Genomic DNA, 12,042 nt, shown 5'->3' with positions numbered 1-12,042 from the left:
GTTCTTTTATATAAAATGAAAACAAACCGATAACTTTTGTACTGTTTGGGTTTTTCAAAAAGGAATTGAACTTGAGTTCTTAGTAGTCAAAAATCAGGATTTATCAGGATATAGAACAGACGGTGTTTAAAAACTAACCAATTTTTTTCATTGCCTTAAAGAAATAACATGCTGATTTTCTTGTCTGAAGTATCCCATATTCACTTATTTCCAATTTTTAGTCTCAATTTTCAATTAGAATGCATGGCTTTTGGGATGAAAGTTATTATTTTAGATTGAAATCAAATTTTTAAATTAATTTTTATTTATCCATGAAAAACTTGATCTTTTTCTTATTTCAAAGGAAATATGCCGCTGCCTCACTACATTTGCGGTCAATAAAACTGCCTTTTGTTTAGAAGCCGTGAAATAAACGTTTTTCATTTTTTGGCACCTATAGAAGCGAAGAAATGTGTGTCTTTTTAAACGTGTGTGTCTTTCTATCCACATTTTTCACTTGACCGTTTTTGCGCTTTTCTTCTAAAATATTCTTTGATTTCTGAAATGACTTTTTCAAGCACTTCTTGATTTTTGAGTGGTTTCGATTGCTCTCACTCCGAAATAACGTTTGTTGTTCAAACAAAACCGATTGTTAGAGACTCGATGACAAGTCAATGATGGCTGAACGGTTAATGCATCCATCGATGTGACGGCATCGGATTCAGCGGGTCGTGTTTCGAACCCTACCGTACCGGATGTTTAAGCACCCATAAAGAAAAATTTATCATTGCTACAGCCCCTGAATCAAATTGCGCCGCCTGTCATTCGAGAGCAATTTTTCCGACGTTAGTCGGGTCATGTTTTCTTTCTCAATAGCAAGAAATATTGCTTTCTGTTTCGGACTTTAGAGAAGCCAAGAGATATAAATGTTTGATAATTTTTAATAGCCGCCCGTCCTCATCCTCTCAGCCGGCTATTATAGCGCTCCTATTTTTTTTACTTCGTCGAACTTTTTTTTCGCTTTATCATTTTGCGTGAAATCGTTTTGACTTCTCTAGGCTAGTTTCTTTCTTCTCTCATTCTTTTTAATGTGAATTTGAACATCAGTTGCTCAGCAAAGCAATTCAAAATGAACAGAGTCAGTATGAAAAATTGAAGTCAGAAATAGAAACGGGATAAACCCATAAAGCCCAATTTTAGATGCCCGCTATTTGAGCGTCGTTCCTATAATTCTTAATTACCATCTCTTATGCTTATTGGTTTTGATAGTTGCCCCTGTAGCCTCTCTCTAAGAAACAGAGGTAAGTTCATCTACGAAACGGCATCAAAATAAATCGGACTTAAAAAATGTTTTTGTACAAACATCTTTTTTTTCAATATCTATTCTTTCAATCCCAATTATGCTTATTGGAATCAATGGCGGCTATTTTCCGGCAATCTGCTGGGTATGTTTAATGTCTGTATTAAACATTTAATGTCTGTATTAATGTCTGTATTGTACAAAATTTTTTTTATAGCTGCGAAGCTGTAAGCTGAGCATAGCTATATTGCGGTGCTCTTGGATTTTTTTGTTTCGTCGTCTGACGCTCTTTTTTCGTTTTACATTTGTTCACACAGCAAAGCTGGAAAAGTCAAATTTTCTGAATGACTTCTTCCTCTCACTAACGGCATTTGCGCGCGTGACGTCATTTCTCACTCGCTTTAGCGAAAGTTTTTAGGTTATTTGCGTGATTAGATTTTTTTTATCATACGTGACTTACCTCACTCAATAAAATGACTTTTGCACTTTAAAACTTAAGTTTAATTTGAATTTGTTTAAGGTCAAAGGAACTCATATGTGCAGTAAAGGTCCCTAATAAGAGGCTTCTGTGGAACGAATTTTAACAAGCTTTATAAATTTATCGCTGAATGTTTTTAAGCCTAGTTTTTTGAGCGGCGTCATTTTTTTCAATTTAGATCTGTATTTGTTTCTATCCCTATTATATGGCACGCAGGTCTATTCTTTCGCAGCTATTCCGGCAATCTGTGGCTATGTTTTTCAATATCTTCTATTCTTTAAATCCGAATCATGCTTATTCGAATCAACGGCGGCTATTTTCCGGCATTCTGCCGGGTGTGTTTTCATATTGTTCCTTTGTGTAATGTTTCTGTTGAGTATGTTATAAGTTAGAAAAAAAGGAAGTCTTTCAAAGTTCGTAAAATTTTTCTCGCGTATTATTAATTTGTGCTCCCATATTGAGTTAATTTGTTGTTCTACTTCGGCGGTATCAAAACCCTATTGAACTATTCAAGTACTATTAGGAAAAGAGAACTAGAATTAAAAAAGTAAAATAAAATTGTAGTTTTTTAGTTTTTTGTCTTGAGCCCTATCTGACTTGTTCCCTATCAAAATAGTTCGTGAATTATTAGGTTTTATTTCCTTAGCTTCCAAATTTGTTAATACAGTATTACTATAAACAATGCAATACTGTTCAAAGTGCTAAAATTGTCAACTATCAATCTAATCCCCACTTACAGCCAACGTAATTTCAACTCTTCTTTTTGTCAATTTTCATCCAATTTGAACTGTTCCCCTTTCATTCTGGAATACACTCAAATTCCTATTGAAGTACGAAAAAGTGTATTTCAGAAAAAAATTACTAAGAGGAAAAGAGAACCCGAATAAAACAAAGAAATAAAATAAAGTTGTAGTTTTTCATTTTTTTGTCTTATGAGTTGTAGTCTAGCAATATAGTTTAAATGAAACCTTAAGTATTAGTTCTATAGCTACCAAATTTTGTTAATACAGTATGACTATAAACAATACAATACATTTTAAAAAGGTAAAAATTGTCAACTATCAATCTAATCCCCACTTACAGCCCACATAATTACTCTTTCTTTTTTCATTTTTCGTCCAATTTTAACTGTTCCCCTTTTCAGAAAAATGTGTAATTCAGAAAAAAAGTGCTAACATCAGAGAACTCGAATAAAACAAAAATAAAATAAAATATAGTTTTTCTATTTTTTGTCTTATGATTTGTTCCCTATCAATATAATTTTAATGAAACTTTGAGTATTATTTCTTTAGCTACCAAATTTTGTTAATACAGCACAACTATTAACAAAAAATACATTTAAAAAAGCTTAAAATTGGCCACTTTTATTCTAATCCCCACTTACGCCCAACGTAATTTCAACTCTTCCTTTTCTCATTTTTCATCCTATTTTTTAGCTTCCACTTTTTCACCCTGGAATAAAATTGGTAAATCTAAAATTAAATTCAAAAGTAGCATCTTCAAGCTACGAAACGATGGTGCTCTTTTTGATAGCCGACCTCAGCCTCTCAACGGCTCTAATTTAGGCGCTCTCGTTTTTACACTTCAAAGAATTTGGTCTTTTTTTATTGATCTGTTCACAAATTTTCATGTAAAGTGTAATTTTGCTGCGTTAAATTTTTTTGGTCCCATTTTAAAGTAGAGTGAGAAAATTGGCTTTAAATAAAAATTCGCTTTGCCGCTAGTGGTTTTTTGTTCACATGTGGCATTTTGACTTTGATTTTACAGTGTTTTCTTTTTTTAACGGATTGTTTTCTAAATGCTTTTCCCTGTCCATTCGTAGTCCATTCTAGGTCTTATTTTTTGTTTGTTCAATGGAAGCTCTTTGAATTGTTGGTCAGGTTTTGTCCTGCTGTTTTTTTACAATTCAAAGGATTTGGATTGTATTGGTGTGTGCTGTCTTTAAGATCTGTTCACGCTTTTTTCGCCTTTTTCACGTCAGTGAGAAGTCTAATTAGTGTCGTGATTTTATTCTCGCTGAACTATTAAAGGGAGCGACAACTAGAGTAGGTTTAAGGCGTGAGTTTTTTCAAACAACCTTTAACGTGGAATCAAGTTGGTGTTTGAACTCAATTTTGGTTTTTGAGGGCGAGTTTTTTTCACGTGCGTTAATTTGACTTCTGTTTTAAGAGTTTCTTTTCCTTGAGTGCTTTTAGTATGAAACATTTATGTTCTAATTGCGCCTAGTTGAAGTTGCTAGAATTCATCAAGGGGCAGCTGAAACTTTTTTGATCTTAACACTTTTTTTGTCAAAAAACATTAAAGACTATGATTTTGCCTGCTTTCAAAAATTATTTCTGTTGTCTTATCACTAAGTGTCATCAATTAGAGGTCTCATTGGTTGATTTTGAGGCGCAAAAGAACCTAACTGATGATCCGAGTTAATAGCTGGTTAGTTTTCATACTCTGACACTCTTTTTGTCGTGAGTTACTTTTTAAGTTTTGTACTTTAATTTTCGTTGTCTTATCGGTTATTCTCATTAATACCAGGCCTCATAGGTTGCTAATAGGGGTTATTTTAGTCGATTAAATTGTTGTTAACTTTATTATCCTATATCTTTGTCTCATTATTGACCGTTTTCATTGGTTTCTAGGAAAAGTTTTTCTGTTTAAATTCTTTTCAATTCATAGCTTTTGCTTCCTTTGACTTATACGCTGCCCCTTTTAAAAAACTATTGGTGAAATTTTGAGTTTTGCAAGTATTTATTGAATCTTTTGCTGTATTATGACTTGACATCATTTTTGACAGGTTTCATCTGTTGATGATGAGAAACAAGGGAGTTTAATTAGTGGCATGAGTTCTTAGAATTCGTTTTTGATTTTGACCATATCTTTAATAGATCTGATTTTTTAGTCTTGCTTGTTTTTTGTTTTTCTGGTAAAATTGCTTAATCTCAATGGTGTCAAACTAATTTTTCTTATTGGACATCTAACACGGCTGATTTTATGTCAGGTCAAAGCTAAATCAGTACTTTGGATTGTAATTCAGGACTTGTCCTGCAATGTTTTTTTAAATTCGGTTTACCTTTTTATGGTTTACACAAGTCACCGTTTTTCACGTTTGAATTCTGACCTAACTCACTCTTTTTCTACTGAATAGAATTTAGAATTGAGTCTGCAACTTTAATCAAATACGTTCACGGTCAGAAGGCAAAATCAGGAAATCAAAAGAAACGGGATAAACCAGTAAAGCCCGGGCACTAAGAATTAATGTTTAAAGACTTAGAAGCCTTAATTTATCTAAGTTCCTTGAGTAAACTGCTAATTGGTATTAGTATTAAGCCTATTGTCCTCCAATATAGATGAACTTGAAAATTTATTGAATCTAATGAAACTGCGGACTAAATTGACACTTTTGACACTTAGGCTGTCGTCCACTTTTCTCGTGCGTTAAGTTATAAAATTTCCTCAGAGTATACTGCTAAATTGCATTTTTATTAAGTTTTTTGATCTCCAAATTTAGAGGAGAATTAAACAAATTTATCTAATCTAAGGAAACTAGAAGAAATTAGAACACTTTTTAACACTAAAAATATTAGACTCGTCAATTTTTCTTTATTTTTATAACAGTTTCAATCCCAAATGCGTTCAGTGAGATCAACGGTGGCTATTTTACGGCAATCTGCCGGCTATGTTTTCTCTACAAAACAAAAAATGAAAATTTTACTGAGCAAAAAAGGCCAACCTCGCATAAATATTCTCTCATTTTATATAAAAAAAAATGTTGGAACAATAAACGTTCTGATAATTTAAAGAGCAGAAAAATCCTAAATTGTATTATTTAGTGTACATTGTGTGTTTAGTGTCTCCTCTGATCAAGAGGAGGAAGTTCCAACTGATAGACACTTTGCCCAACCTGAACCTGATGATCAGCATCTCTGGAGCCAAGAGCAAGATCAGGGCATACTACCTCAACCTATTCAACTACAAGATACTTGGACAGGACGTAAGTCAATCAACCTCACTTCAAACTTCTCCATCACTAGCTCACCCACTACCATCAATCTTTGTTCTGCGAAGCTTTATTGCGGTGCTCTGGTTTTTGGTTCGCCTTTTGACGCTCTTTTTCGTTTAAAATTGTTTACTGCTCCAATGACGCAAAAGAAAGGAGAGGTTTTATTTACGACTTTGCGCTGTACATACGCTGCTCTTTTGCTGCGCTTATGAACGTGACGTCATATCTTAACTAATTATTTTTAGGTGAATTTTAATCTGAATTGCGCAATAAGTATTTTTTTGACAATAAATGACTTACTCCTTCTCTAAATTACTTTTAACACTAAAGTTTTGTACACGTTGAAGGCCAACAAACGATTCCTATATAGTTTATACTTAATAATAAAGCATGGCCGCGTGAGAATTTTGGTTTTTTTTAGTACCGTACAACTCAATCAGTAGCTACAGAACTGAGTGGTGCCGGAATAGCTGCAAAATAGACTTACGTCATATATACGTATAGACGTACGAGCTTTGAACGTTTTTTACGTAGATTTTTGAGTTTTACATAACTTTTCAATTTATAGCTGTATCTATTTCTTTCTGCATTATACAGCACGCAATTCTATTTTGCAGCTGTTCCGGCAATCTGCCGGCTTTGTTTATGATATTAGAAATCGTAGTTATTGATATGAATGAGCCAAATATGGGGAGTAAATTGCTACATAAGAATTGAAGCAATTAGTAGTTTACTCTTTAGAGGTTGAGCCCAGCAGAAGGCTAAATCTGGATTCACGTGTTATTTTACAAATTTTTAGCTTGAAGGTTTTATTGCTGTCAAATGACTCTCTCGTTTGACTTCTTGGTTTTTTCAAACGAAGTTCGTAGCAGTTATTAATTGCTGGTTAACAATGTTTATAGCAATTATATTAGTCCTGTGGTCTTTTTCATGCGATTTTTTGCTTGACTGATTTGTTTTCTGACCTTTTTAACTTTTCGTTCTCTAAAACGAGATAAACAGCTAACGCCCAAGGACAGTAAGTGACTGAGCAGCTCTTTTAGAGTATTACAGTTTTAAGTATGCGATTCACCGAGACTGCTTTATTGAGACAATATCATGGTATGAAGGGCTGTTCTTAATCTTAAAAGTTTGACACCATTTTTTTGTCCGGCGCTTTTAACTGGCCATCCTCTAAGGGGATTTATCCAGCTTTAATCAGGTTATTTTTATCAGCCGACCTCATCTTCTTAACAGGCTATTGACAAGCTTAGCAGTCAATATCGAAAAATGAAATCAAAAATAGAAACTAGATAATAGCGTGAATCCCAATTTTAGATGCCCGCTACTTGAACTTTGTTTACATATGTATTGGTTACCCTCTATAATGTTTTTTGATATTGATACTAGCCTCTATCCTCTCTTCACGAAACCGGAGTATTTCCAACTAAAAAATGACATCAAAATAGTTCGCATTTTATTTTGAAAATCGGCGTTATAGGAATCAATGGCGCGTGCTTTCCGGCACTCTGCCGAGTATGTTTTCACTTTAAATTTTATAATATTCCTAAATACTCCCAAAATACTCTTGGAGTCCGTATTCTCACCACTTATACTGAAACAGGTTGTAATAGAATCGAGCCCGTAGCAGTCTCTGAGAGCATTTTTCCGAAGTGAGTGGAAGATTTTATTCAATTTCTCGAGCAAATTTTGAAACAATTACTGTAAACGTGTCTTTTTCGTGCAGATGGTTCTGGCGTTTTTGTTCCAGAACACTCTTTGACATCTTGAATAACTTTTTCACGCTTGAGTTCGTAATTTTCGAGCGATGTAAATTGCACACCCTCAAATTGCCTCGCCTGTCACTTAAAGGGCAGTTCATCTAACATTCGAGTAATTTTGTTTTTCAAGTGACTTTTTCACACGTGACTCTCTGAGTTTTGCTGGTTTTAAGTTGCTGCCTCGTTGATGATGTTAAGCAGCATAATGATAAATTTAAACAAGTTTTTTGGCAATTAGAAGTAGCATTGACTTTGTCATTTAGACAACCACAAGTTATTAAGTTCCGACACTTTTTCTGCAGAATGGAACCTCAGAATTGGAAGTAATGGACAGCAATTTTGTTGCAATTATATCAGTCCTGTTTGTCCTTTTTTCTGCAATTTTTTTGTTCTACTGACTTATCATCGATCTTTTTCGTCTGACCATTTGACCTTTCGGTCCTCCATAACGGGATGAACTGGTGCAGCCCGGAGGGTTATGAGTTGCTCAGCAGTTCTCTCAGAGCTTTACTTTTTTCTAGGTGTATAAATCACCAAATACATAAAAGCGTTGTTTGACCTCACTACACCTCTGTCAACACTAATTTAAGCGCCCCCAAATGCACCCCCTTTTCCTATTTTGTTCCTCTCTCAGTTAAGTTTAAGCTAGCCTCCCTAAGTCTCAGCAACTTACTGACCCAGCAACTGCTTGCCAGTTAGCGGTACAGAGCAATATGTAGGTTATGTTTTTAATCGGCTGTTGGTAATGTTTTAAATAGGCGCTCTCATCTTATCAGCCGGCTCTTATTGTGGGACTTTTTCTGGTTATTCAAAGTATTTTGGATAGTATCGAGACGCTGATTTAAGATATATTCGCACTGATATCAATGAGAAGTCAGTTTTGAGTTGTATTTTTGTCACGTTAGAGTAGTAAAAAGAGCAAAATTTTTCAATCTGCTTTTAAAGTCGAGTGAGAAAATGGCGATAATAAATTTTGGTTTGGTTTTTGAGAGAGAATGGTTTACGTTCTGCAGTTTGACTGCTTCTGTTTTCTTTGTTCTCTGTTGCTTCTTTGCAAATACTATTAGGTGATTAAACTGTTTGATGGTTTTTAGTTGCATTTTTGAATTCCTCAATTAGCAGCTGACTTTAGATTTCTTTGTTTTGAGTTCTAAAATATTGAATTTGTGTTTTGAGCGTATTTGTTCTTGTTCATGTCTCGTCACTTACACTCTCTTATTTAGGTTCGATTGGCTCTAGTATGACGCAGTTGATCATGTTTTGTTTTCAGTTTCTTAGCCAAAAATTTTCATGACTTCGACGATGTGGTTTTTGTAAAACTTAGTTTTGTGTGGTTTGTGAGAGTTGCCCTTTTTCTTTTTGTTGCACTGCCAGCTGGTCTCATCAATGATGACAGATGCCAATGATTTCCAAATTTGTGAGAAGTGAACCTGTTTAAATTGTTCAGTCGGTAATTGCTGTTTTGAGGACTTCGGCGCGTTTCAATAAAATGCCAGTATTTTTGCCCTGATTTGCTCTTTTGTCGGCTCTAAAAAGTGATTCCATTAATTTTTGCCATTTATTTGTTGCTAATATATGCTAGGCTTCGACACTATTTGCTTTCAAACAGTTTCGATGAATTTTTGGTGTCTGTCGTTTGTTGGTTTATGTCACTACGTCCCTTGGTGTAATTAATAAAAGACTGTGTGCTTTTTAACATTGTTTTAACATAGTTTGCATGATGTTTAGAATTCGTTCAAACAAATCTACGCAATATGGCGAATAAGCTCAAGGGCAAAATCAGACAATGCCCGGTCATTGAGTCATAATAAATTAGAGTATCAGCGGTTCTTAACTGTTGCTAGCTGGCATTAATATTAGGCTTTTGAGCCGTCAATTTAGAAGCCAAATTAATGTTAGTTGTATGACACTTTTTAACATTTAAGAAAAAGGCTGTCAATTTATATTTTTTCTTATTTTTAATAGCCGCCCTCATCTTCTCAGCCGGCTATTATAGCGCTCCTATTTTTTTTTTACTTCGTCGAATAAAAAAATGTTTCGCTTTACCTCATTTTGCCGCCTTTTCAACATTTTGCGTGAAATCTTTTTGACTTCTCTAGGCTAGTTTCTCTCTTCTCTCATTCTGCTAAAAGTGATTTTGAACATCAGTTGCTCAGCAAAGCAATTCAAAATGAACAGAGTCAGTATAAAAAATTGAAGTCAGAAATAGAAACGGGATAAACCCATAAAGCCCAATTTTAGATGCCCGCTATTTGAACGTTGTTCCTATAAGTATTAGTTACCTCTCTCTAATGCTTATTGTTATTGATAGTAGCCCCTGTAGCCTCTCTCTACGAAACAGAAGTATATTCAACTACGAAATGCCATCAAAACAAATCGGACTTAAAAAATGTTTTTGTACAAAAATCTTTTTTTTTCAATATCTTCTGTTATTTCAATCCCAATCATGCTTATTGGAATCAACGGCGGCTATTTTCCGGCAATCTGCCGGGTATGTTTTTAATTGCTCTCAAACGAAGTTTGTAGCAATTATATTAGTCCTGTCGGTCTTTTATGCGATTTTGTCTGACGCTTTTGACTTTTCGTCCTCAAAAACGGGATAAACAGGTAGCGCCCAGCTGGCATTAAGTGCTCTTAGGGCCTTTCAACTCTGTTTCAGCTCGAACTGTTTTGGGATGGAGACTTATACTTATAGTGTGAAGGGTGGTTCTTAGAGGTTGAAGAGCTCCCCCTCTGTTGACCCCCCCCCCCCCCCCCCACACACACACACACACACACTATTGCCCCCCCCCACCGCGCTGTTGCCCCCCACCCCACTGTTGCCGCCTCCCTCCCCAGAAGCCCCCCCAAATTTTTGTCATGCTTTGAGTTATTTTGGCCCTAGGTATCAAGGAACCTCCTCTAGGCTTTTATAATAGGTTACTGAATAATTTTTAGTGGTAGTGGAATGATTTCAACATTTTAACATCGCGAATTTTGTTTTTTTTTTTGACAAAACGTGCAAATTTTTTTCATTTTTTTGACATCTTTTTCATTATCCACCTCTTCTCAGACGCAGGGGCCAGAAAACGTCCTTAGGGGTTTGATAATAAGTTACTGAAAAAATAATATTTGCCATGTATTAGCTTTCAATTTTTTAATATGAAAAATTTAGCGATTTTTGATAAAAACTTGCATTTTTCAAGTTTTTTGAAAATGTTTGTCTGTTTTTGGATTTTTCCAGCCTCAAGTGTTGAGGAACCTTCTCTAGGGTTCGATTATAAGTTACTGCATAGCTTCTTGATGTAATGGAATGTTTTTCAAGATTTTGATAGCAGCAATTTTTAAAAATATTTGCAATTGTTTCAAGTTTTTTTTAAATCTTTTTAAATTTTTCCTGCGCCAGGGCCTAATCTTTTCTGACAATGATTGTTGTCATTTTTTTGTCAAGTTCAAGCAATTTTTTCTCAAAATTTTTTAAATTTTCAGAAAATTATCATCTTGTTCCGTGTTTATGGATCCGTATGAGCCAGTGAAACTATTGAAGGCTTGAAATAGGGATACCGGACAGTCTCTTGAGACTAGGGAAATGTTCTGAAGATATTAATATCACATATTTTAGCACGATTTTGTTAATTTATTTGTTGAACATTTTTTTAATCGTTTGCTGAGTTTAACGATCATTACTGGCCAACGAAGCTTTTTCAAGTCTTGCAGATTGGTTATTTAAAATAACTCCAGAGACAAAAAAATAGTTTTGAATTTTTGCACTGCAAAATCTGGAACTTTTTTTAAATTTTGCAGTATTTTGCAAATTTTGGCGCTAGGTATCAAGGAACCTCCTCTAGGCTTTTATAATAGGTTACTGAATAATTTTTAGTGGTAGTGGAATGATTTCAACATTTTAACATCACGAGTTTTTTTGTTTTTTTTTGACAAAGCGTGCAAATTTATTCATTTTTTTGACATCTTTTTCATTATCCACCTCTTCCCAGACGCAGGGGCCAAAAACGTCCTTAGGGGTTTGATAATAAGTTACTGAAAAAATAATATTTGCCATGTATTAGCTTTCAATTTTTTAATATGAAAAATTTTAGCGATTTTTGATAAAACTTGCATTTTTCAAGTTTTTTGAAAATTTTTGTCTGTTTTTGGATTTTTCCAGCCTCAAGTGTTGAGGAACCTTCTCTAGGGTTCGATTATAAGTTACTGCATAGCTTCTTGATGTAATGGAATGTTTTTCAAGATTTTGATAGCAGCAATTTTTAAAAATATTTGCAATTGTTTCAAGTTTTTTTTAAGTCTTTTTAAATTTTTCCTGCGCCAGGGCCTAATCTTTTCTGACAATGATTGTTGTCATTTTTTTGTCAAGTTCAAGCAATTTTTTCACAAAATTTTTTAAATTTTCAGAAAATTATCATCTTGTTCCGTGTTTATGGATCCGTATGAGCCAGTGAAACTATTGAAGGCTTGAAATAGGGATACCGGACAGTCTCTTGAGACTAGGGAAATGTTCTGAAGATATTAATATTATATTTCAGCAAGATTTTGT

The 12,042-nt window shown here is 34.3% G+C and overlaps 1 protein-coding gene across 1 annotated transcript in view; it reads left to right on the top strand.

The window, feature by feature from the left end:
* Positions 1–12,042, top strand: part of LOC142335849 (misshapen-like kinase 1) — a 124,029-nt gene that overhangs the window by 76,564 nt on the left and 35,423 nt on the right. The window contains exon 25 of the mRNA XM_075384177.1: positions 5,600–5,742. Within this exon, the coding sequence (XP_075240292.1) occupies positions 5,600–5,742 (143 nt within the window). The remainder of the gene's footprint in view (positions 1–5,599; positions 5,743–12,042) is intronic.

Source organism: Convolutriloba macropyga, chromosome 3 (genome assembly GCF_964194025.1).
Source record: "Convolutriloba macropyga chromosome 3, txConMacr16.3, whole genome shotgun sequence".
Classification (NCBI taxonomy): domain Eukaryota; kingdom Metazoa; phylum Xenacoelomorpha; order Acoela; family Convolutidae; genus Convolutriloba; species Convolutriloba macropyga.
This window is presented reverse-complemented; position numbering and strand designations above follow the sequence as displayed.